General features: G+C 38.6%; 3 protein-coding genes across 6 annotated transcripts; 2 read left to right on the top strand and 1 right to left on the bottom strand.

The window, feature by feature from the left end:
• Window positions 1-141: 141 nt before the first annotated feature.
• On the top strand, window positions 142-24,788 carry LOC109200667 (acyl-coenzyme A thioesterase 4). Of its 3 annotated transcripts, none has more exons than XM_025904781.1 (12): window positions 142-496; window positions 19,866-19,991; window positions 20,143-20,352; window positions 20,867-20,966; window positions 21,162-21,352; window positions 21,440-21,615; window positions 21,705-21,821; window positions 21,946-22,025; window positions 23,287-23,380; window positions 23,500-23,580; window positions 23,794-23,929; window positions 24,017-24,788. In XM_025904781.1, the coding sequence occupies exons 2-12, from the start codon at window positions 19,883-19,885 to the stop codon at window positions 24,115-24,117; spliced, it is 1,395 nt and encodes a 464-aa protein (XP_025760566.1). In that variant the 5' UTR covers window positions 142-496; window positions 19,866-19,882; the 3' UTR covers window positions 24,118-24,788. The 3 variants fall into 3 exon arrangements, with proteins under 3 accessions (XP_025760566.1, XP_025760567.1, XP_019211782.1); XM_025904782.1 differs by lacking the exon at window positions 142-496 and adding an exon at window positions 18,991-19,395 and having other exon boundaries at window positions 19,864-19,991; XM_019356237.2 differs by lacking the exon at window positions 142-496 and adding an exon at window positions 18,991-19,425.
• Window positions 3,966-5,717, top strand: LOC112845366 (uncharacterized). Its single transcript, XM_025904783.1, has 3 exons — window positions 3,966-4,742; window positions 5,194-5,290; window positions 5,660-5,717. Exons 1-3 carry the CDS (start codon window positions 4,048-4,050, stop codon window positions 5,669-5,671), a joined length of 804 nt encoding a protein of 267 aa, XP_025760568.1. The 5' UTR covers window positions 3,966-4,047; the 3' UTR covers window positions 5,672-5,717.
• LOC102083239 (sterile alpha motif domain-containing protein 3-like) lies at window positions 12,523-17,605 on the bottom strand. Of its 2 annotated transcripts, XM_019356234.2 has the most exons (9): window positions 17,117-17,605; window positions 15,978-16,173; window positions 15,651-15,809; window positions 15,405-15,492; window positions 15,054-15,209; window positions 14,383-14,589; window positions 13,946-14,117; window positions 13,740-13,819; window positions 12,523-13,628 (listed from the first exon to the last, which is right to left on the bottom strand). In XM_019356234.2, the coding sequence occupies exons 1-9, from the start codon at window positions 17,271-17,273 to the stop codon at window positions 13,422-13,424; spliced, it is 1,422 nt and encodes a 473-aa protein (XP_019211779.1). In that variant the 5' UTR covers window positions 17,274-17,605; the 3' UTR covers window positions 12,523-13,421. The 2 variants fall into 2 exon arrangements, with proteins under 2 accessions (XP_019211779.1, XP_019211781.1); XM_019356236.2 differs by lacking the exon at window positions 15,054-15,209 and having other exon boundaries at window positions 17,117-17,411.
• Window positions 24,789-26,112: the final 1,324 nt, after the last annotated feature.

The raw sequence follows: 26,112 nt of genomic DNA, 5'->3' as shown, positions 1-26,112 counted from the left end.
TTGTTGAACTTGTCAAACCTTGGTGCGTGCTTGAACTTAGCCAGAGTAGAGCTTTGAGCTGCTAGCTGGCTGTGAGTAGAATTTTTGTGATGCTGGCTCACCTTAGTTAACCCTTAGCTTTTATTTTGTGTGTTGCCAGCTTGCCTTAGTTAACCTTTAGCTTTTACTCTTGTCTTTTTTTTGTCTTTATATAATAATTGTTTGCCCAGTGGTCTGTTGAACAGCCCTGTTGGTTTTCTGTTTACAGTTTGGAATTAAAACCTTTCTTTACTCAGTTTTGTGTTGGGGGCGTGTGTATGTTACTCCTCCCCTGACGCCTAGCAGAGGAGGTTGTAACAGCCTCCAAAGGCAGCCAATATCCAAAGAAGAGCTTTGAATGTCCTTCAAGAAGCCTGGAGAACTATTCCTGAAGACTACTTCAAGAAATAACTGTGTTGGAGAATATTGACGTTCACGCTCGTTAGAACGGTACTCAGCTTTTGCTTCATATTTCTATGTAAGTTTGCACGTTTTAGTAATTTACTGCACCTATTTCCCAATTTTCCTTAGAAAATGTATAGAAATGATGGGTGGATCAAGACTAGCCTGACGCTCACAGGAAATAGTCACATGTGGGTGAAAGCTGAACGTATGGTGGATGATTTTGGTCATGAATTCAGAACTCAAAGTGAACAATAATTGTAAGGCAGACTTGAAAAAATTAATTAATTAATGTTGCATAAAAGTTAGTAAATTGTTATTTTCATTACTATGTATGTCACGGTGTGCAGTGTGCAGGCAGGAGAAGAGGACCCAAACGCTGGACTCAAAGGCAAAAGGTGAGCTCAAAACTGCTTTATTGATGTCAAATATGATGCTCAGAAGTGATACACAAACAGAACAAAACTAAACTGGAGTAAACTCAGAACGCACAGGGAAAGACAGCATAAGTGGGAAACCAACATTAACAACTCGACGCTGAACACAGGACTGCATGCTTCGGAGTCCTCCAAATGCGGTCAACAAATGCGCCCTTCATTTCCCGAGATTTGAAGGATGGGTCCGGTGTAGACTTCGTGACCCAACCTATCCCACAATACATAGTGCTGTAGTGGGTGTGGATATTTTTCTCAGAACAAAAAAAACGGCGGATGGCTGAAGCGGGGTGGACGAAGAGTAAACTTTTAAAAGTAAGTACTGAATAATATGTCACTTATTTATGTGCAAATGTTTAATAATGAAGAACATTAAAACATTATTGGCCACATGTCGGCAAAGTTATGTGACATTAGTGATGTTTGTACTTTCAGCGGTTACTTGGTTATAAAGCCTTTACTTTAAAATATACGCCGTTCAGTAGTCAACCTTAATCTTACAGAGAATGTGGTGATTTTATGGATAATTAAAGTCAGTCATATATCCACAAACACAACAAGCTGAAAGTCAGTGATGCTGCTCGGTTTGCAGTCCTGAGTATCACGGCACAAGCAGGATTCACTGCACTGTTAATGTTAGCTATGTTATATTGCTGCCTGTGTTCGGTGGTGTCGAGCCAAACGGACTTTAACGTGTGTTTGAACGAGCTGACGGTTCACTCGTTAAGCTGAAAGAAAGATGCTTTAATCACAGGAGTCACACATGTGTCCACTGGACCATCTGGGAACTCTTCTTGTTTAGCACTCGTAATCACACAAACACTACATCCTCCTTCTCTTGTGCTGTTTTGTAGCAGTGTGTACACCTGAGACTGTCACCTGTCTGTCTGTCCTGCACTCTCTCTCTCTGTTTCTTTCTCTCTGATTGTGGAATAAAAGTATGAACATGTATTTATAAGTTACACTTGTGTTTGAATCCTGCAGCTTATCTGTACTGTTCTCTCTATGTGTTAAACTCCCTGAGTGTGAACATAGATAAACAGCCAGCCAAACTCCTTTTCAAGAGCCAGGAAGGTGAGCGTACTTGCTCCTTTAATGACTCCAAACATAGCAATCATCTTGCACTGACATCATTGAACTGGAGTGAAACTAGAAAAACACATGATACAAAACTCTTAATCAATTGTCATATAATCAGCAGGTAAATATATTCAGGCACTTACACAGGAGACTATGAAATAAGTATACTGTAGATATGCAAACTGATATTACTACAAAGAAAAACAAGCAGGTAGTGGGTGAGCGTACACTTGTATCATTAGCTCAGAAGCTACACCCTTTAACTGCACTTCAAAGAAGGTACAAAATAATGTCTCAAAACACCATATTATTAATTGCTTAATATACACAGAACTGACAGAACTTACGACTATTGCTTTCTGAAGGACTCCTTTGAAGGATTGCTTTGGATTCCACATGAATGATTACACAGGTGTAGCCATGCTTTCCCACTGTTCTCTGCATTTCCTGCTTCCTGTCTATGCACATGTCAAAATAAAAGCCTTCCTGTCTATCAGATGTCAAAATAAAAGATTCACAATTTTTCAATGTATAACAATAGAAATACACTTTACACTTATTTGTCTCATTAGCATATGAACATATTGAAAACAGAACATTATCACACATTTGATTTCCATGTGTGACAACTGCAAGTGTCCAGAGTGAGGACAGACTGAGGGACCCACTGCTGCACATCATCTGTGAGGCTTTGCACCCCTGATGATCCACCAGGACAAACTCAGCAGTGTGTGAGGAAGAGGAGGAGGAGGAAGAGCCAGCAGCAGCTGACAGATGGAGAGAATAGACAGACTGTTCCCTGTTTATGAAGGACTGCTAGGAAAGTTTAACATAACTAATTGTCTGTCCTGAATCAGTCTTATTAGGTAATGTTCAAATAATTTTATCATTCCAGTGTTTTCAGTGTGGGAGAAAGTACTCAGGGCCTTCAAGTTACACACTATGAAAGGCAGCAACAAGTTTCATATTCAGAAACCTAAAGTATGTATCAGCAGCAGAGTGGAGCTAAAAATAAATGTTTGTTTCAGTTCTATGAAGCTTTGAGTATTTGTGATTAGTAGCACTGCTGTGTTTGTTGCATCATATTGCTGTAATTGTTTATATGCTTTATATATTCTGAGGTAAGTTGATCTATAGTGTTACATCATATTCTATAAGGATGTTATGTGTTTGTACACTTTCTGCCCAATTTGACCCATTTAGCAGAAGTCAGCCTGTTTAAGGCTCTGATATCTATTCTGTGTGACTTAAAGCAGTTATGACATGGTCTGATTTTATCACCCAATAAAGGAATATTTCATATATCAGTCTGATCTTCATTCTATCAGAAACAGTTATCACAGCTCATACATTTGCTTTTTACATATATAAGCATTGAGCCAAATTTAGTAATGCCAACATACTGAAGGAACAACATTTGTCTCTTATATATAATACATCTATATATACACTGTCAGAGATACTTGTCTTTGAGTGAAGATTTAAGGTGATAGGAAATATAAATAACTGCAACTTGAATCTTTACTGAAGCTCAGTATTTGACACAGAGTTCACTCACATGAATTTCACTCACATGTGCTGTACCAGTGTACCTGCACATGTGATGTGACAATAAAAGTGATTTGATTTTAAAAGTGAACTCCATAGTTCTTGATTCTATGGAGATTAACAGTAATCCAGAAATTTACAATGTTGTCCCTGGGACATCGTGTAAATGTTGTCCCTGGAACATCGTGTTAATGTTGTCCCTGGGACATCGTGTAAATGTTGTCCCTGGAACACCGTGTCCCTGCGACACCGTGTAAATGTTGTCCCTGGAACACCGTGTCCCTGCGACACCGTGTAAATGTTGTCCCTGGGACACCGTGTAAATGTCGTCCCTGGGACATTGTGTTAAAGTTGCCAGAGACATACCATATGAAAGTTTAGGCATTTCTTTTAGCCCCTGTTTGTTTTATATTATACATATATTGTTTTAATATTATATTTAATATTTACATTGTATTGCGAAAAAACCCAAAACAAGTTAAAATGAATTAATGATTATTGACTAATTAAACCTTTGTTATTTTTCCACCAGAAATGGACGATATAATTAGAAGAAGTGTCCTGAATGACGAAAAAAAAAAGAACTGGAAAAGATACACAACTTTGTGTGCATGTGTCACAATGCCAGGAGGACCCATTTAGTGTTGTGTTAGAAAAATTGAACTCATTAACCCTTCATGGACATTATAAATGTTTAAATGTGGCCTCAGGTAAAGACAGGAAGAGAGACTATTACAAATTCAACTGCATCAGAGCTGGAAAAAAAAGTCGGAACAGCTACAGAGCAGTGGGCTGTAAGGCCTATGTTTCATTTAAAGTACTCAAATGTTGGAAAGACCACACAGTCACCGTGCAGCGTACATATGATAAGTATGATGGGCATGATTCTTCGGACCCAAAAGACGCACATTTCAACAATATTTCCAGTGATTTGAGGAGGAAGATTGAGGAACTGCTTTCCCTTGGAACTAAGCCAGCCATCATACTAACCGAATGTCATAAATGGGCCAAAGAACATGGACACAGAGATCTTCACAACAGAGAGCATTTTGTCACACCACGTGACATTGACAGTGTTAGAACCTGCATGATGAGGAAGAAGCACTTTAACTGTGGAGACAGTCAAAGTGTACATACCTTACTTAATGGAAAACATCAAGAACATGTTCTCTTCTATCAACCATACACATCTGACCAAGAACTAATGATTGTTTTGCAGACACCTGTAATGAAATCAAACATGGAGAACTCTGCAAAACAGTTAGTATTTGTTGACACCACACACTGTGTTAACCAGTATTCATTTCCCTTATTCACACTTGTTGTAAGAGATGATCATGGGCGTGGAGTCCCTGTGGCCTATGCTATTGTCAGCAACGAAAGTCAGAAAACCCTGGAAACTGTTCTTGGAATAGTTTGTGAGCATTTCCCAACTTCACCGAGGGAAATATCACATTGACAGCTATTAATTTTGAAATAATTCCTTTTCAAAAAAGTTATAATATGCCAGAATCTAATGCTATAGCTGCAGCATGGGCTGCAAAAAACCTTCCTTTCTAGTTGTTAAAGTTATTCCTTCAGGCTGTATGCAGTATTTTATATATCTACTTGAGAGTTGAAATGTTTAATTTGGCATTGAAGTGGTGCTTTGAGATAGCAAAAACATTTTCATACTGTTTAATCTCATTTAGTGTTTTCTTTTTTCCCGTAGAACATTTATGGTTGACAAAGACTTTGCGGAAATAAATGCTTTGCAGAAGGTTTTTCCAGAGTCAGCTATCCTTCTATACTGGTACCATGTCTTGCAGGTAAACCACATTGTTTTCTTTTCACGTTGTCTAAGATGCACCTGAAACACATTTTTACAACAGGGTCCTGTTGTTATGATTTGCCTCATTGTGATATTCACCTACTCAGGTTAATGAATATAAAGGGATAAAATGTTGAGTGACTATGTCCATCCATTTAAGACCACAGTGCACTCATCTTCTGGTGGCTGCTTCCCAAAGCTCTTTTTGACATTTAAAAATATGTTTGTCTGGTTGATTTCTGTAATGCACAGTTCCTCTTGTCCAGTGAGTGACAAAGTTATTTTTGGACGTCAGCTTTCTTTTATGCTTTTTGTACAGCTGCTCCTCTGTCTCTCCAGATTAACTTTTTTTCTCTTACATTAACAGGCTGTTAATTGATGGCTTTCAAAATCAGAGTCCGGGGTCCATGGGCTTTCTAACACCCAAAAGAGAAATGAAATCATTTCTTTGTTTTGTAAGCTGAAAGCTTGCACATCTGTAAGTGTAATTTGTCTATTTCACATTTTGATTTCTTGATTGCACCAAGAGCATAATAACTTTCAGTTGCTAAAAAAAGTTACAGAGAGATACAAAATAGATTTTTGAAATGATTTTGAAAACTGGCTTCTTATCTTGCTTATCAAAACAAGTACTTAAGCTGTGCAGACCATCATTGTGTCGCCCACAGTGCAGTAGAACTTGTGAGTGGGATTCTTTCACAGACAGATGCTGAAACCAAATATGCTTATAGGTTTAGTGTTCCTTCTTATCCATTGTAAGGGAAGAAATAATTGCTTCTTAATACAAAAACACGACATATTATTAATAACTTAAAATTCTTAACGTTATTCAGTAAAAGGAAAAGGGCTTCAATACATAATATTAAAGATTTCAATAGGTCTGTTAAATGGATTGAAATATATTCTGTTGCATCCAATTCTCTTAGGAGGAAGACTTTAAAGCCACATCAGCAGAGTTTTGCCAGACATTTAAGCAATAACCTTTGGTGTGCCAGTATTTTCAGAAGCACTGGGAAGGCATTGGCCACATGTGGTGTGACTACGGCCGTCACTTCAGTCACGCTCGTTCTGAAACAAACAATGTGATTGAAAGGTATGATTTATTATTTTGACCTTATTCAGTTTTATTGCTGAAAAAAAGATATTATGCATTAATCCAAGAGGCTAAACTAAGTAGGTTCTTTGTGTCATTGCCAGAACAGCTTTTAGGCGAATCCTTTAAATTCTAGCAGTGTTTTTTATGTTCTCACAACAAAAAACAGAGTAGGTGGATTTGCCTAAACCAGCTAAACCGGCACAGAGCATTCCTTTATAAAAGACATGTGTGCAATAGGTATTCAAAATTTTTTTTAATAATACACTCTTGATTTAAACTTTAAATTCCTTCAATTACAGTTACTAATCATTTCAAATAACTTTTTTTCCGATTTTTCCACCGCCTGAAATACCAGTTTTTATCTGGCTACAAGAATAGGCATCTGGATGATCTAATTGAAGTGCTCCTAGGGAAGGCCGACGACTACTTCTCAGTCATAAAAACCCTGCAAGATGTGGGCCGCATGAAAAACAGGTTTGCTGACACCTTGTCTCAAGTTTCAGACTCTGCTTCAAGACTGATGGAAAGTGGTTGGGCTCTTAAAATTACAGTCAAGAACAGCCATGGAGTTAATGCATATCAAGTCCCATCTGAGTCAAGAGAAGACATAGTGTATGATGTCTGCCCTGTTGAGTCCTACTGCAACTGTACATATGGCTTACGAGGACTTCTTTGCAAGCATCTAGTGTTACTTGCAAAATTAGCAGAGGTTGACAATGACATCTATCCAAACATGGAAACAGACATTTCTACCTTGGCAAGAATTGCAGTGAAAGAAAGCGAGGATGAGCTCACCCGAAACCTTGGCTGATTAGGTCCCACACCCGCTTTCACACCTTGGCGCATGTGATTAGAGGATCACCAGGGGGCCCTTTGTCCCTCCTTGGGGGGATACTCCCACTGGGTTTAAATCTGGGACTCTCGGCCATTTGACCTTAGAACTGAAGAAGCTTCTCGGATGAGAGGTGAAACGTCTTCAAGCAACTTAAAGAAGTCCAGACGCTTTTCTTTGCAAACTCCTTTGACAGTGAAAGAAAGGCATTACTTTGTACACTGTGAGGACTTGAAAGTGATAAAAATGCCAAGTTTGTTTGGAAATCTGTGTTTTTTTTGCATCGGCTGAAACACTTCAGTGCACTTGTTGTACGTTCTCTCACTATAACACATGTGCTTGCCTGAAGGTGGCTTGTAGCCATTTTAAACAAATGAAAAACTCTCTGAAAAGTCCTTTATCAACTTTGAATGACACTCCTGTAGTTGAAAGCACAGACAAAAAATGCACAGAAGACGCGGTTGGAAAACTAAATGCTGTTTTAGACACAGTTAAACAGTGGGCATTTATTCCAGAGGGCATTACTGCAATGATAGATGAACTGCATACAAATGTCTTAAAAACGAAACAAGAAGTAGGCAAAGGTATATGTCAGTACGAAATAAAGACGACAGATAATGCACGCAAAATTAGGCCATTGCATTCTAGCAAGAAACGTTCGGCCAGCATCGACATTCCAACAGTCTGTGAAAATGAATGTGAACAATCGATAACCACTGAAAGGGAGACATCCTCTGGAGAAAATGAAAACCTTTTGGAATACAAAACAAAAAAGAGAAGAGTTAAAGCTAAGTATATGCACAAGTAGACTTTTGTGTAGAAATTTCAAAGGGACTGCATCCATTACCTCTGTTTACTGAAACCTAAAGCTGAATAGCTGTCTTAACTTTATGCCAAGGAACAGATGAAAAGAAATTGTTTGGTCTCTCTCAAGCAGTTGTTATTTATGTGTGTTATTCATTACTTTGGCTTGGTTGCTGTTTTTGATACAAATTCATCTGTGCCCATTGTAATATTTTCATATGTTGCTATTTTTATATTGCTATGTATCATAAATAAAGGATTACTTATTACTATTAAAGATCTGCATTTGTAATTGTTGGTATTATTTATAAAATATGCGCTCTTAAGTTTTTTGCTCCATAAAACGGTACCTGTCACTTTTTGGACATAGAGTATCAGCTGTTGAGGACCCCTGGCTCATACAAAATAGAAGTAAAAGGTTTCAACATCCAGCCTTTTTATGATTAAATACAAAGTGTAATAACAGAGTTATCGGGGTGTGATTTTGTTAATAGTTAATCATCCTAAATTGTAATTTAGAGTATGACTAAGTATAAGTTTAATAGTAATGATGAGTAAGAAAATATAGCCAGAGTAATGGAATGAGACTAATACCTGACCTCACACTGAGATTTGGTATGAAGTGGCATGTTTGTGCTAATGCTGACATTGGGGCTCAGAGTTCCTCTGTGTGTATATATTTGTGAACGTTAACTTCGCTAATGTCCAAGGGTTTGACTGCTTTCCTGTTGGATTGTATCACACAGAACAGGGATAAGAGCACCAGTGGCCGTGCACACCCTCATCTCTCTCCTTCACCCGATCATTAGTGTTGGAAACCAGCATTAGCTCAGAGTAGATTAGACTTCAGTATAGTGCAAGTGATTTGATTTTATGATTATTTGATTCAGTTTTTTCTGTGTTCAAGCTCAATTACTTTAATAAAATATGTTGAATTCAAAAATTATAAAATGTGGACATTACCCTTTTAAACCTTTCTGAAACAAGACAGGTAAAAACTAGTGTATAAAAGTTTACATAGGTATAAACATAGGTAGGAGACGCACTGCACCATTGGACCTAAATCGACACTTCATGTGCTTACTTATGTCTGAGCAAAGGAGCAACCAATCACACAACTGGCTCCGCCCTGTCTTTCTTGATTGACAGGCAAAGTCATTCTGCTGAAAAGTCGCATTATGAAATAAATAGGCCATTGGGAAAAGCGGGATTTTGAAATAAAGACTGACTGAAGGGAAGACGAACACAAGGGAAATAAAAATGACAACAGTGTAAACATACCAAAACTCACAAAATAAAACAGGAAAGCTACTACAAACCGAGTGTGACACAATTACATTCATATTGAAACATATGTGATAATTTTCTTTCTTTGTAGCATTTTTAAGATATGTGTTAGAACAGTCATTATGCTGTTTGGATTAGGAACAAAACATTTTTACCAAATAGTTAACTTAATACAAACTTAAAACAACAGTGAACAATTTTCAAGATTCTGATTTACAGAACAAACAAAAGTCACAAAAGGTTTTATTATTTAAGAGACAAGATCCAGTTTTTCACACAGGAAAGAAATGACAGAATCCAGTGCAGCAGGGCCAAAGGTGTGTGTCAGCAAACTGAAAGTTGAGGAATCAGTCAGTTCCTGTTTAAGGTTGTGTTGGATTTTGTGAAGAGTCTGTCTGTTATTAGAAAGTAAGATTAACAATATTACACCAATAACCCAAATATGGGGAAATGACAAATAATACAAAAAAAAGATACAATTTTCATATTATTCTACTAACTTACTTTGTCACATCAGCACTTGAATGGTCGATGCCTTTACAGACCATGTCTCTTGTGACATCGCAGGCCAATCTTCCAGCAAACCCGAGGGCTAGCTCCCCAGCCTCCTCTTCACTCAGAACACTAAACACCGTTACTTTAGTTTTGGCCTTCTTAGGCCTGTCAAGAATCATGGCGGGCAGTTTGGCTTTACGGCCCTAAAAAAGAAAAAGTGCAAACACCAAAAGAGCAGAGAGAGACACACACACACACACACACACACACACACACACACACACAAAGTTAAATGCTTTTGTTTACATGGTGTAATTGTGTATATGTTGCAGCAAATGCACAATTTCCAGCCACATTGTCACTTCATTGATACGAGTAACCTGGATTTATTTCAGGTGACATCAAAATCATGAAATGTATACCTACACCAATCAAACCTCTGAAAACATGAACTGACATGTTCTCTGCTTGGATTCTGCGCTTGATCTCGTCTTCTGTTATTGTGTAGGTTTTCTTTTTTGAGCTTGGTACAGATAAGCGACCATGCACTCTGTAAACTGTACTAGTTCCTTCTGAATCAGTTTGAAATTCTGTATCTGCATCGATCCTGTCAACATCAGCAGCAGCAGCATTATCTGTACTCAGACTTGTGCCGTATACTTCTGTTTCTTTTTCTTTGTCTTCAGTCTGTGTACCTTCATCTCTTTCAGTCTGTGTACCTTCATCTCTGACTGTCAGTCCTCCTATCTCACTGTTACTTGTCGGTTTGCTGCAGATGTCCTCTCCCTTAGGAACTTTTCCTTTGTCATCTGCCTGATGCTTTCCCTGATGACATTCTTCGCTGGCTACTTCTATTGCTCCTCCTGTACAGCCACCTACTATGCTCCACAACTCCTTTCCCTCTGCTGTGCTGCACTGTGCTGTTACATAAAGAAGAATGATATAAACAGCACTATATCAATTTAATTGTGAAGGGAAATCCCCACTACACGACACAGTTATGTCTAAAATAGTTTTGTGTAAAAACTGGATCTTGAAAAGGCCACTTTGCACACCAGGACTGTGTAATTAAAGGCAAAATTACGAAAATTCTTACACTTTGAACATTTTTGGACATTGTTTAGTTATATTGTGACTTACTCTCACAGAAGATACAGATGCCACAAACAGACTTTGAACAACGCATGTGCTTGTATGCACCACATTTCTGGCACTGCACCTGTGAATTAAAAAACAAACAAACAAACAAAAAACAAATGAACAAAGTCCATTATATAAACAATCTATATGGCTAAGGACATGTCATAGCGTACCCGGTCTTTGGCTGCAATTACACACCAGCACTGACTGCACTTCCTAGTTCGATCTGCAAAATATAATTTGTTTAAGTACAAGTTACATTTTCCAATGTTAGAGAAAAAGAAGGCGGCTAATTTTATATTTACCTATTGAGGAAAATAAGTAGTGGCAAAGTTGGGACCTGAGCTTTGGGATTTCAGTGTTGTACTCCTCCACATGTGTTTTACCCTCAATGAGAGATTGGGCAAACTAATAATTGAAGAAGAAGAAAAAAAAACATTGGCAAATTGTGCAAAATTTCCATTAACAAAAAAATGTCTGTTTTAACCCCCCCGAGAAAAAATAACAGAGCAGCCAAAGCAAAGCCTTGCTGCTGAAATGGCTCAATCTACAAAAAAAAATTGAGATTTTACCATCCTGCATCTAAAGCTTTAAAAACTGAATAGACAAAAATGTAAACATTACTTAGATAGGTTAAAGCTATAGTTTTCAGTACCATTATGACATGCACTCCACATGAGTTCCCATCCTGTTGATGTGGGTGGCTCACATGTGACAAAGTCCACTCTCCAGTGCAGCCTCTTGCTGAAGCAAATGAGCTGAGAGATTGCAGTTATTACAAATAAAAAGCATATATCTCTGCCTTTGTTACACCTGATGATTTTCTACAGTACACAGTCATGGCTTTCGGCATGTGTAATGCTAACCCCACCTTCCAGAGGCTGGTAAATAAAGTCCTCCGTGGCCTGTCCAACTGCAGTGCCTACCTAGATGATCTAGTAGTTTACACTGAAACATGGCAAGATCATTTGGAAACTTTACGCCAGGTATTTCACCGTTTGGCTCAAGCTACTCTAACTCTTGTTGCGAAATCAGTTTTGCCCCGGTTCTTTTATTCGTCGAGGGATCCAGAGATGGTACCGGAACTCAGTAGTAATTTTTACAAAATCTTTATTCATCTTTATTCATCTTCATTTAAGCATGCACTTCTAGAAGGGAAGACGAGGCCGGTGTCCCTCTGAAACAATCTTCACCCCTTTGTTAGTTCCAGGCAGCTTTATAGGAGCGACCCCATCATAAAACCCCCATAATGTGCTCCAAACTCTATCTCTGTGTGTACACACTCAGAAATTAAAGTACAGAAATGTACCTATAGGGGTACAATGGCTTGTCACTGGGGTGGTACCCTCTAAGGTACCGTTCTGTACCCTAAACTGTGGGTACTGATTTGTACCCTTGTAATTTGTACCTTTTACACGTCAAACCTGTACTTTAAAGGACAAAGTTGTACCCTTAGTATAAAGTACAAAAAAGAACCCTTAAAAGGAGTACAAAAATGTCTTTCTAAATGTTCAATATCTACACACAGATTTCCTATATTTTTCCTCTCAAGATTTGAAAAATTGAAGATACAAAGTCAAAAATACTTGTCACATTTATTACCTTCTTAAATACAGACTGTTATCAACAGAGTATGTCATAAGCTGCAACATCAATTTCCTGTCCAGGTTTTAGCAACGTCCATTCACTATCAACTCTAACACTGTATGAATGAAAATGGTTGTCATATAACAGAGGAATGAGAATTTTTCCACAAAAGACCCACATTGTGTCAATATTAAATATGTACTTAATTTGCCAGAACAGAGGAATCTTCTCTGAATGCAGTACATCAATGACAAACACATCTCTTACACAGTATTTGACACTGTTCACAATTACTTCTGACACACGCTGGAAAGCTTTCTTAGGTCTTAGCACTATCAACTTCAGAAAAGCCACAATAGACTGTCAGTGCTTGTTGCAGTTCCAGTGGTAATGACAAAAATGGTGTAGTCACACTTTTTCCAAAAACATTTTCAAATTCACCAAGTAAACTTTTGTTAGAAAACTCCCAGCACTGTCTGAACTGATGTCTGTTGCTCAAAGTTGTAGCAATGTTCATAAAATTTCTACAATTGCGGGACAACGTTTTGAAATACTGGTGCTTACTTTCAAATCTCATACACCATAACAAACGTAGAGGGCCGAACATTTCAATCAGTCTTGCATAGTGGATTAAATAATGACACTTGTGTAACAGAAGAACAGCAGTCACTGAGTCCACAAGTTATGTCAAAATTGACATCATAGGAATGAATAAGTCCTATGTGCTGAATAAGCTTTATCAAACTAAAGGTTCTTCTGCCACACTTGGAGCACTGATATGGCTGAGGCATGGTGGTCAATACAGAAGGTTTATTTGTCTGGTGACTGTGATTGGCAGAGGCCGGTCCTCACCCTCATCTATTTTCACAATGTACTTTTGGAGAAAAATCAGGGTGTTCTCTTCAGATGTTTTGGGTAAGCAAGGTTGAAGACAAAATACAAGCAGAAAGAAGAGATGATTCCTTCAAAAATACACGAGGTTCTGCACACTTCACTGCCATCCAACTTCACAATGTTTGGAGCGCTTCTGGAGAACACTGGTTTCCAGTCTTCATGAAGTAGCTGAACAGTTGGATAGGGGGTTTTAGGATGAACCTTTGAAGTCAAAAGAGAAAGGAAAGCGTAGAGGAAAGCAATATCTTAGTCTCTTAACAAAAGATACATTTGTTTTCCTTTTATATAGACTAAATATTTTAATACACACACCTCTCCAAGTATGACAAAGAGATCCAGTTTCTCCTTGAAGACGTATGGCAGGAATAAAAGTGCAGCCCTTGTGTCAAGATCTGCCAAAAAAAACAAAACAAAAAAACCCCACAATATCACCCATGCATTTTATCTGGCATTTCCAGTTACCTATAAAAATTATATAAAATGGAAGCCTTGAAGTTAAAAAAAAAAAAAGCAAATACCTGGTAGGTCATCAGTGAGAGCCTCCTCTCTTGCATCAAGGTAGAGCTGGTAGAGTGGGGTTTTCCCTCGTGTAAGGTCAATCACCTTTGCTGCAACACATGAGAGCCCTTCACGAAATCGCTGGCTTACATTACCCGTTGTTGGTTGGATCCACCCGAGTTCGTTGCACAGCTACAAGTAAAAAATTCATTTTCAGTACAAAATAACAGTGTATGAAAATGAAATAATCTAAAGTTGATATTAATTATGTATGGTGCTGCATAATTATTTTTTTATAGAATTTAACAACAATACTGTAAGAAGTTACATGAACATACTAAAAAAAAGGAAAGAGGGACAGATGAAGAAAGCAAGGTCAAGGGCAAATAAAATTTACTACTATAAACATGTTAAATGTGACAGCTATTTCAAAGTTCAATTCAGCTTTCTGACTTACACCAGTAGGCATCCCTAAGAAGGGGTACTTCTTCAACACATCCTCCACAGGCATACCATCTGCAATTTCTTTTTGCCGCCAAGCAAACGTTTGCTGCATACGGTTATGAACCACCATGGTATCTGGTTGCATCTTCTGATATTGGCACTGTAAGACCTTTAAGTGGGCGTCTATGGATAATAAATCCTCTCCTTGGACGCATGGTCCCTTGAAAGAAAGCAAGAGTGAGAAGAGAAAGTCAAAACAGATTAGAAACCCAACATAAGACTAAATATACAATTAGAGCTGACACGATCTGTGCATCACAAAGAACTTGTATCGGTTAAAGTTAACCGATACCATGAACCAATATTTAAAATATGGAAACTCTGAAATAATTTCACATAAAATCTTAATTGTTAACTTGAAATTTTAGTTTTGGAGTCATATTTAAAAAAAATTTATTTATTTTTTTTTAATCTAGTTCACCCTCTTTTAGCGCCTTCCAATTAATAATTTTTTGTGAGGTAGAAGTATTAGCACTGGTACTTTGTATTAGCAAGTGCTCTAATCCAAGTATTGATATTGTTTCAGTTTGAAAAAAGGGGTACAGTTGCATCCCTAATCCTTAGTTTTAGATGTAATAACAGATGCAAGAACATTTTATAGCTCAAGATGTCCCTCACACCAACCTGACAAACATTTCTCTGACTTGTTCGTTGACATTTATTAGGCTGCCCTCTCCTCGTAGAACCAAACTTCTCCTTACAACGCCTCACTGCCTCACTGTCGACTAGTGGTGCCCGCTCTGATTTGAATTTACGTCTCAAAGACATATGCCATGTGTGCTTGTTGAACAGAAACATAAGTTACTGTAAAAACAATCTACACAAAATACACCCAACAAAGAATCAGTAAACATACTTCATACAAACCTACTGAGAGGCTACAGATTGTCTTACTAACAAAACAAGATCGAAAAAAGCTTCACTTTTACTTTGTAATCTTGAAGGAACCTTGTGCAAATTTTAAATTTAACTTACATAACCATTTCCCTCACGATCCTTGAGGAAAGGATACTTCATTACCAGCGTCTTCACAGCTTGCACATATTCAGAATTTGTGGGATACCTGTAATATCAGAAGAAACATAAGTGTTAGAGCAACTGCTGACAAACAAACTTTATCAAGTGTCAGTTATTGTTTCTTAGTAATGTAGCGTTTATTTTCAATATGACAGATTCAGCTTTTTCTAAAGCAACAAGCTAACATTACCCTGATTAACTTACATAGTATACTGTGCCACAGCTTCATATAGAACTCTGATTATTGTGTGTCTGTCCCTCGGATTTTTATGGCACGGTTCTTTGTTGTCCAGTTTTAGTTGCAGATTTTTGGGAAATCTTGGAATTTCAAAAGAGGCTGGCAGTCTCAAAGTATTTTCATTGCTGTGAAAACAGTTAAGTGTTTGATTTATTGCATGAATTGAAGTATAAAACACTACAGTAACAATACATATGGTAGAAACAATGATCATATTAACTAAATCCTAAAAGTGCATAACGGCCAACATGTATGCTTCAGACATACTAACTTCATTATAAATAAGAACATACCTTATTGAAGTTGACGAAGTAGATGGTTGCCAGTCTTCTGGAGAGACAGTCTGTAGAGTCAGCGTCACTGAAGATTCCTTCATCCTTGACACAAATTGGTTGAATTTAACCTGCTTTTTGAAGGATCCTTGGAAAAGGTATGCAACCATAGTCTCAGTAAGACCGCAGTCAACTGTGTCACCATCAACCTCATTGTCTGCAAGATAAATGGTAGTACAAACTCTAAATTCCATGTAAGGATATTTATCACCACATTTTTACATGGGTAAAAACCATATATCACACACATTAAAACCTTTTGTACAACTTCTTTCAGTTCAAAGAAATATTCATTAAAAAAATCAGTAAATTAAATAAAATAAACCAAATTTTTAGAGTGAATCCTCTCGATATACAAAGTTTTCATTTTTAAATTTAGATGTTTGTTTGGGACTACTGGACACAGGAGAGCAGAGTCTGAGCATGCTTTTGTGCCCTTTCAAGTTTGGAAGAAAAAAAAAGACTAGAATGCTGTAATTTGTTAATATTCACTACTAAGGTGACTCCTTTCTCCAGATTTCCGACAGTTTCTGCCGTCTGTTCTTTCAGACCGATTACTTATAGCGATAACACCCACAGGACTGTATTACAAGCTCAGATTACATGCTGAAAAAGTTCCCACATTGCTTAAAACGCGACTATCAAACCCCAGCTGCGACACCCTTGTTATATTTTAAACAAGTGCGGCGTCAAGATATTTCCTTTAAACGTTATATTCAGCCGCCCATGTGTGTTGATGGCCTTGGAATGGATGTAAAAACGTGATTTTATTAAACCATTAATACACTAACGGTAAACTGCATTCAGCTACCAGGGAATCAAATTTCGCGCCGTTCCGCTGCGCAGGGGTTACCGAACCCATAGACTGTGGCCGAACCACATATATAAGTTCAGACTTATACAAATACTATGTGTACACATTTTTCATTTTTCAGAACTGTGACCTCAACTTTACACATGAAACGTTTGTAAAAACGTTTGTAAAAAGACATAATTTGAGCTAAGAAAGTGCCGAAACTAGCTAAATTGCTAATATACGTTAAGCTAGGCTAAACCAATAATTAGTAATTACGCTACATTTTTCTTTAAATAAAACTTACCTCTGAAACGCTGAGCTTCAGCTTCGGTGACATCTAAGCCCCACTCTTGTATTTTTGTTAAGAGTTCCTCGGTTGAAAGTGAACAGAGCACACCAGGACTTGCAAGTTCGTAATCCATCTCCGTCCGTTGATAAAACAAAAATGGCACCTGCTGCATTTACAGAAAGTTCTAGAATCCACCAGCTATTCGTTGAGTTTCTTCTTCTACTTTTTGTTTGATGTTGTGAGGATGGGCTCAACTCGCACTCAGAGTTCAATAAGGGTGCTTTTTTGCAATTCATCCAAATAGTTATACTTTAAAAAAATCACTCTTAAAAAAAATGTTTAAATGCATTTTTACTTTTTTTCTTTCAAATAAATTCATTGTTCTTAAAGCAGCTTAAAAATAAGGGGGGTTCAGGGAATACAAAAACAACAACAGCAATGAAAATAATAAAAAATAAAATAAAAACACTAAAATATATGCTTAAATCAATACAGTTGCAAATAAATTACTGTCAAAAAGAATTTAAAAAAAACAACCTCTAATCAAAAAGAGCTTAATCAACCTGTACTTTATCTTTTGAAAGAATGGGTACAAATAAGTACTTTTCACAATTAAGGAACATGTATGTACCTTTCAGACGCTAAAAAAGGTACAGATAGTTACCCCGAGGTCCAATATTTGTCCTTAGACTGTCTTAATGTCATTTTTGTACCTTGGGGCACAGTAATGTACCCCTTCCGTACCCCTATTTCTGACTGTGTATGCACGAGCACGTGAGTGCCTGTGTGTGCGCATACCTGTGTGTATGTGTGAGTGCACGTGAGTGAGTGTGCATGTGGATGTGTGAGTGTAACAGTTTAAGCACTATGTGTGTGTCTCTGGTACGTGACTCCCTAGGGGTCATAAAAACCCCCTCTCTCTTCCAGACCACAGTTATCAAGTTACAAATGTTGAGACCCCCACACAGGTATCCTCTGGGGAATTTCCACTCAGCATTAACTCCTTTTTGTCTTACTTTCACAGTTCAACTGGGGAGGGTCTCCTAAGATCTACTCCTAAGTTCATGACACAGTCAGGCCTTTATTTATATCCAGGGCAGTGTCAGTGTCTCTACCATAATTCTACATTCTATCTTAACACATTTCTAAACTCTAAAACAAACTAAACATTCCTACACTCTCAACTTTGCTAAGTGTGAGTTTGCCAAAGCTACAGTGACGTACGTAGGCAGGAAAGTGGGACGTGGGCAAGTCCGGCCCATTGATGCCAAAGTGGCAGTGATTAAAGAGTTTCCCACACCTACCACCAGGCGTGAGTTGCGTAGGTTTCTAGGGATGGTGGGCTACTACAGAAACTTTTGTAAAAATTTCTCCTCTGTAGCCAAGCCATTGACTGACCTACTCAGCCCAAAGGTTGAGTTTATATGGTCAAGTGAGTGTCAAGATGCTTTTGAGAGTGCAAAAGCACTCCTCTGCCACACTCCTGTGTTAGCTGCACCTGATTTGACGCGACCATTCAAACTTGAGGTTGATGCCAGTGCTGTCGGGGCTGGGGCAGTGCTGTTGCAAGAAGACTTGCAGGGTTTGGACCACCCCGTTTGTTACTTTTCCCGCAAGTTCAATAAAAATCAGTTAAACTACTCCACTATTGAAAAGGAGACCCTGGCTTTGTTGTTGGCTCTTCAGCACTTTCACGTATACCTGGGGTCCAGCATGTGCCAGACCACACGGACGATTGGCTGCCCGGGGATCCCATGATGCTCCAAGAGGCAATCAGTAGCTGATCGTGCAAACATGCAGTTTGCCCTTCGTGCCTCCCTCTTCAATCTTTGTTGAACTTGTCAAACCTTGGTGCGTGCTTGAACTTAGCCAGAGTAGAGCTTTGAGCTGCTAGCTGGCTGTGAGTAGAATTTTGTGATGCTGGCTCACCTTAGTTAACCCTTAGCTTTTATTTTGTGTGTTGCCAGCTTGCCTTAGTTAACCTTTAGCTTTTACTCTTGTCTTTTTTTTGTCTTTATATAATAATTGTTTGCCCAGTGGTCTGTTGAACAGCCCTGTTGGTTTTCTGTTTACAGTTTGGAATTAAAACCTTTCTTTACTCAGTTTTGTGTTGGGGGCGTGTGTATGTTACTCCTCCCCTGACGCCTAGCAGAGGAGGTTGTAACAGCCTCCAAAGGCAGCCAATATCCAAAGAAGAGCTTTGAATGTCCTTCAAGAAGCCTGGAGAACTATTCCTGAAGACTACTTCAAGAAATAACTGTGTTGGAGAATATTGACGTTCACGCTCGTTAGAACGGTACTCAGCTTTTGCTTCATATTTCTATGTAAGTTTGCACGTTTTAGTAATTTACTGCACCTATTTCCCAATTTTCCTTAGAAAATGTATAGAAATGATGGGTGGATCAAGACTAGCCTGACGCTCACAGGAAATAGTCACATGTGGGTGAAAGCTGAACGTATGGTGGATGATTTTGGACATGAATTCAGAACTCAAAGTGAACAATAATTGTAAGGCAGACTTGAAAAAATCCAAGTTACAAAGGAGCGTTTTGCAGTTTTTTTTTGTTTTTTTTTTTAAAATACAGTACATCTGAAAAGGACAAAGATCTAAGGTTAATCTCTAACACAATAGCAAGTCTTAGCCAGACAGAACCTGTCAGCAGAGTGTGCTGTCCAACCTTGGATTAGTTGTAGTTATTGATATTGTTAACCCTTTACTTTGATTTTAAGTGGTTTGTATTTGATATTTACTTTGTGTTTATCGTGTCAAGAAAGACCATAATGTTTAGGGCACATATGAGTGTGACAAGAATTTGGCAGCTCATAGAAAAGAGGATGATGTCGTGCATCAGTGTGCATGGGAAGCTGCCCGGTCTTCAGCGTGCTGTTGGTAAGAATAATATTTGAGTTTTTTTTATATTTTTGAAATGGGTTATATCAAAGATGATCAGTATCATTTTTTTTTTTATCTGTACATGCCTGAAGAGTGTATGTATCAGAAGTTCTCGGTTTTATTTGTATGTTTGTTTGTTTTTTAATAGGTGAAGTTCGGAGGAAGAGCAGCTTTAGACAAAGCCCTTTGCTGACAGCCACTCCTGTTCGTGCGCTCATAGATGAACAGATCAGCATTAAAGGGCGTTTCCTGTCTCAAAATTATCCTGTCACAGTGTGCGCACAAATGCACAGTGAGGAGGGAGATCTGTGGGAGGCGTTTGCTCATTATACAACAAATGCGAGCGGCAGCATCAACTGTGAGTGAAATATTCTTAAGTGCTGTTGGGTGACATAGTAGACAGTTTCTGTAATATATAGATGTCCACACAAATAAAAGCAGCTGGCACGTGGGACATTTAAAGCAGGGCAATAATGTTGAGATGCTCACTGTGCCAGTGGCAGTGTTTGACATTTTTATTGTATTTAAAAACAAAATGGACCAAAAAACAAACATGCTGAAATTAAATTGAACAAAGTGTTTGTCATTTTAATCTGCAAGCTGCAAGTAATTATTGATAAAAGTCACAAGTTAATATTTAATGTGTTTACTGTGGAGACATCCTGTGGCAGTCATGTTATATTAATTCAATTCAGTTCAATTTAATTTTATTTATATCGTGCATGCCATTTCTTATCAACAGTAGCTTCAAGGCACTTTATATTGTAGAAAGAAACCCCAACAATCAGTAAAGATTGCGTGAAGAGATATTAACCAGGCTTTTATGCAGGCAGCGTTTCATTTTATTTTTGTCTCTTTTCTTACCTGAATAGTGACCAGCGATCATTCAGTTGGAGGTTCTTATGTGGGCTGTGAGCCGATGGGACTCTTCTGGGCTTTGGAGCCTGCACTCGGAAGCAGAGAAGGTTTGAGGCAGGTGGTGAAGACAAGCTTCCCGAGAGCTTGAGAAAATAAAATTTGTGGTTTCAAAGCCAGCTGCCTGTTATGTTGCACACTTAAAAATACAACTAGAGGATTCTCTCATTCACTCTACATTTCTGGCTTCACTGACTGCTTCTTTCTCTGTGTAAATGGTTAAAGTGAGAATCTTCTGATTTTTGATCACAGGCTTAGGAAAAGAAACGTGGAGACCCCATACATGGTGAACATCTCCTTATTGGAGGGCCACACTTCACCCAGTGAGGGGCAGAGGACTGAGCTGGCAGCTGTAACCACTGAGCGCTGGTACATGGCGCCAGGAGTGAGGAGAATAGAGATCCGTCAAAACAACATCGTAGGAACATTATTCTTACCCCCGGGTGAGCATTCACTGAAATGGCACATTATTATTTAATGGCAGCGTCTTAGTCAGCAGTGACTGAACTTCACATACTGATGTCCTGCAGGCCCGGGCCCTTTTCCTGCTATGCTGGATCTGTGGGGAATGGTTGGAGGACTGTTGGAGTACCGCTCTGCACTTTTTGCCTCCAGGGGTTTTGCGAGTCTTTCTGTTGCTTACATGGGGCACAAAGACTTACCTGGACCACAACACATAATGAGTGTTGGCGATTCATATTTCAAAGTAGTTTAAATCTTATCCTAACAGCCTTGTATTTGTTATAATGTTTTTGCCACTCTCTTGAAATGTCCCTATTTATTTTGTTTGGTCAGTCAGCCTTCCAGCTACTTCAAGATCACTGTCAGGTCGATGCAGACAGAATTGGGGTCATTGGCCTCTCCTATGGAGTCGTTCCGACTCTTCGCATCGCCACTACGATTGGTTTTAAAGTGAATCCCAAACTCGCCTGTTTTGAAATCTGCAATATGATCATCACAGTGTTGTTTGCATCAGAAAAATAAATCTGATAGGTGATTATGAATGACGTTAACATTTATCTGTTCCCCTTTCCAGCCATCATGTTTGATTTGTATTAATGGGGCAGTAGGAAGCCCGCTGTTGGACGAAGATGGCAAGAGCAAAATGTTTGAGAGGTAACGACTGGTAACTTTAGATTTTACTCTGAGGCTACTATTATTGTTGTTGCTGTTTTTATTATTATTATTATTATTATCATCATTATTCAGTCTATTTGAACCAATCACCTCTGGTGTCACTCAAAGGTACAGTGCTTTTTTAAAATAACGTGGCCTCTGTACACCTCTACAGTGGATTTTTAACGAAATCTCACATTAAGATGGGCAGTCTAACATAATTTTGAATATAAGGACTGTTTTTAATAGTGTACTTTGTTTGAGGCGCTAAAGTTTTTGTCCTCGGTATTGTGGCGCTCTCTTCATGATAAATCATGGTGGTAACTTATGGTGAACCTGACTGGGGCAAGGTTATGTTGAGTTTCAGTTTAAAATTATACAGTATGTTTACAGTATGCTTTAAGTGCAATATACAACCCCAATTCCAAAACAGTTCGGATGCTGTGTATAATGTAAACAAAAACAGAATGCAGTGATTTGCGCACATATTAAACTCCTACTTTAGTCACAATAGAGCAAAGAAAATCCCTAAAATGAGAAAAATATGAAGTCCATTTGAATTTGATAGGAGCGACATGTCTCAAAAGTTAAGACAGGGATCAGATTAGGAAATTACTCTGCTATATTTATGGGGTATTTATTGACAATCATTTTAAATCAGTTAAACTGATTTGGCTTTGCTGTGGCAAGAAACTAAAGAGGTTTCCACATCTCCTCTTTACTGGGTGCGGGGAGAGTGTCAGACCTGAACAGACTGGGTAACATTTACCAGATGACATGATGTGCTTCATTTCATGACTCTTTTTCCTTTTCCTTGCCATACTTTTCTCTCCCAGTCATTCTGGTACAGAATGATCTTGAATCATGCCGTTGACAGTGATACACCTATATCTGTCGAGTGTTGACCTTGTTAGGTGTTGTGAAGTTCTTTATCATAACCATGGAAATAATTCTCTCATCACCCAATTTAGCTGTCTTCTAAAGTTTTTGCTATCGCTCTTGTAAATTTTACACTCGTAAAGCCTAATGAATCCAAGTTCAAAGTCTTAACTTGAGTCATATTTTGAGTCTTTAAAATCCAGTGTGGTGGTGTACATTACAAAAATATGTCATCGTGCAAAACGTAGCTATAACCTGGGCTTTTATCTAGTTGAGTCGTCAGTCTACTGCAGGGCTAACGTTATAGTAATCACTGTTTTTAACAATTTCGTGAGTAGATGATAACAAACAGTACCATCTCTGTCCTCTTCTGCTCTTTAAGCGACCAGAAACATTGGGAGTTCGATGATCGAGGCTATGTGAGTTTCAGAAATGTCTCTCTGCCGGATAATCTGCCCCCTGAGAGCAAACGGAAGGTTCTTCTCTGCCCATCACGCATGCACACAGAAGCACACGTGTATAGAGCTCAGTAATCTCTGCTCTCTATTATTGATTTTTATTTTTATTTTTTTATTTTTTTTCTTTCTTTTTGTAGGTAGAGAACATCACCTGTCCTCTCATGTACATAGTGGGTGAAGATGATCTGTGTACTGCAAGCACAGAGAATGCAGATGTGGTAAATTACTTTAATAATAAATACAGATTACATTTTAAATGTTATGTTGTCCTGTATATATTATTTGGAGTCCTCGTGATGTCTATTGAAACATGTTAAAATATTCTAAGAATACAACAGTTATTTACATCCACCTGAATGCGGTTTTTGTGTATTGTCTGTGTGGACTGACTGCACACTGTTTCATTGTTTACTTTGATCACTGGTCATCAGATTGAGGAGGCCCTGAGGTCTGCAGGTAAATCTCATCAGTTTACCCGTTTGTCATATCCCGGCGCCGGTCACCTGATCGAGCCACCCTACACACCGTGTTCAAGAGCGTCTCTATGGAAAACCAAACCAGAGAAATGTGAGCTAAAGTTGTCCTCTTATTGAATTCTATTAAGGATACCATATAAAATGGTAAGTAAATGTGTTGTTTTATTTTTCCCTGCAGTATTCACTCTGTGGGGAGGTCACCCCGCACCCCACGCTGCTGCTCAAGAAGATGCCTGGAAGAGGATCCTGGAGTTTATGGAAACCCATCTGAGGCGATGAATCACCGCATGGACAATAATCCATCATTAACGGGATTCTGAAATCCTGCATTTGTCTGAGAGAGAGTTGTGAAAGATGTCCCACAACTGGTGTGCAACTTGGTGAAAAGAACAGCAATAATAATAATAAATAAATAAACTAATTTAAAATTTTTGGGCCACAAGAGGTCGCTGCTTGGTTGCTATCAAAACAGGCATTTTAATAGGAGTCAATCTGCAGAGTACAAAGGAAAAAGCTTTCAGCAGTTTAGACCCACAGATGCTGGGCTGCCAGGTACGGCTGCAGTTATACTCATCAAGTAGTATAGGTGTTATTTTTCTTGACTGGACTGCATTACATGTACACATGTCTGTTATTTGTCTTTCTTAAAGATAGCACAGTTCTCATTTCTCAGTTTGTGCATCCTTGTTTCCTTTCGTCACCTTTTTTGACTCCTCTTCTCACAAGGGGAGAGCGGGGAGTAAAAAATTAAATAAATACCCAAGATGAGACGTTCTTCCTTCAGAGCAGTCATTTCAAAGTGACGTTCAGTCACATATAGCATGTTGTAAAGCAGCATCTGTTAAACATGTCTCAGTACTGCTGTAGATTATCATTTCTGTCAGATGAACGTGCATGTTTGTAATGACAGACAAATATGTGGAAGTATCATCCATTTATATATATTTTTGTTTCACAAATACATATTCCACACATGCTATATTAGAAACTCACCAGCCATTTTATTAGGTATACATTGGTCGTGCCTGTTTGGACCCTCTTTTGCCTTCATTACTACATTAATTCTTTGTGAAACAGATTCAACAAGATGCTGGAAACATTTCTCAGAGATATTGACATGATAGCTCCACACAGTTGCTGCAGATTTGTTGGCTGCACATCCATGATGCAAATTTTGTGTTCCACCACATCCCAAATGTGGATTGAGGTCGGGTGACTGTGGAGGCTTTTTGAGGACACTGAACTCCTGTTAAAGAGACTAGTCTGAGACAATCTGAGCTTTGGGACATGTGTTTTCCTCCTGCAGTCAGCCATCAGGAGATGGGTACCCTGTAGTAATAAAGGGATCGACAGGTTCGACAACAATATACTGGTAGGCTGTGGTGTTTAAGCCCAATTGGTACTAAATAGCCAAAAAATATCCGCCACGCTATTTCACCACCAGCAGCCTGAACTGCAGGATCCATAGATCCCAAAGTTCATCTTGCTTACATCACATTCGGACTCTACTGTCCAAATGTCACAGGGGAAATCTACACTCATCCGATCAGCAACATTTTTCAGTCTTCCGTTGTCCAAGTCTGGTGATCCTGTGCATGTTGTGGCCTCAGTCGATAGGAGTAGCCTTCTGCTGCTGTGGTTTATCTGCTTCAAGGCTCGAGGTTTAATTTTATGCCTTCAGAGATTCTATGCTTTGGTTGTAAAGAGGGAGGTCCTGCTGCCTTCCTATTACCGCAAATCAATCTGGCCATTCTCCTCTGACACTGACATAGTATTTTCACCCACAGAGCTGCCGCTTACTGGATAGTCTCTCTTTTTCCATAATAGATGGTTGTGTGGTAAAATACCAGCAGATGAGCAGCCAATTTGGTACCACCAACCATGCCACATTCACTTAAATGACCTTTCTTCCCCCTTTTGATGCGCAGTTAGAGCTTAGCAGGTCATTTTGACCATATCTACATCTGTTGAGTTGCTGCCTTATGATTGGCTTATTAGATATTTGTGTTAATGAGCAGGTGAATAGGTGTACTTAATAAAGTGACTGGTGCGTGTATTCAGCAAACATTTCCATACTAAAAAGAAGTATCAAACTCTGATGCTTGGTTAATGATAGTCTCCCAGTCTCAAAGGATGTCTAAAAAAAACAAAACACATACTCTCTTTAAATGAGTAATCCATGTGCATGCAAACTAATTCTTTTGTTGCTTTGGAACAAACAGTTCATTGCAAGCAGAGGTGACCATGGCGATGAGGGCAATGAACTCTTTGAAG

Source organism: Oreochromis niloticus, unplaced genomic scaffold (genome assembly GCF_001858045.2).
Source record: "Oreochromis niloticus isolate F11D_XX unplaced genomic scaffold, O_niloticus_UMD_NMBU tig00007047_pilon, whole genome shotgun sequence".
In the NCBI taxonomy this organism is placed as follows: Eukaryota; Metazoa; Chordata; class Actinopteri; order Cichliformes; family Cichlidae; genus Oreochromis; species Oreochromis niloticus.
This window is presented reverse-complemented; position numbering and strand designations above follow the sequence as displayed.

What these genes read in the sequence shown, in the direction of transcription:
- LOC109200667 (XM_025904781.1), top strand. Translation starts at nt 19,883, where the DNA reads ATGTTTAGGGCACATATGAGTGTGACAAGAATTTGGCAGCTCATAGAA. An exon ending in CGGTCTTCAGCGTGCTGTTG is followed by an intron (nt 19,992 to 20,142) that starts GTAAGAATAATA and finishes GTTTTTTAATAG; the next exon opens with GTGAAGTTCGGAGGAAGAGC. An exon ending in GGAAGCAGAGAAGGTTTGAG is followed by an intron (nt 20,967 to 21,161) that starts GCAGGTGGTGAA and finishes TTTTGATCACAG; the next exon opens with GCTTAGGAAAAGAAACGTGG.
- LOC112845366 (XM_025904783.1), top strand. Translation starts at nt 4,048, where the DNA reads ATGACGAAAAAAAAAAGAACTGGAAAAGATACACAACTTTGTGTGCAT. An exon ending in ATGGAGAACTCTGCAAAACA is followed by an intron (nt 4,743 to 5,193) that starts GTTAGTATTTGT and finishes TTTTTCCCGTAG; the next exon opens with AACATTTATGGTTGACAAAG.
- LOC102083239 (XM_019356234.2), bottom strand. Translation starts at nt 17,273, where the DNA reads ATGCAGCAGGTGCCATTTTTGTTTTATCAACGGACGGAGATGGATTAC. An exon ending in GCTGTGGCACAGTATACTAT is followed by an intron (nt 15,493 to 15,650) that starts GTAAGTTAATCA and finishes CTGATATTACAG; the next exon opens with GTATCCCACAAATTCTGAAT. An exon ending in TCTCACTGATGACCTACCAG is followed by an intron (nt 13,820 to 13,945) that starts GTATTTGCTTTT and finishes TTTTTTTGGCAG; the next exon opens with ATCTTGACACAAGGGCTGCA.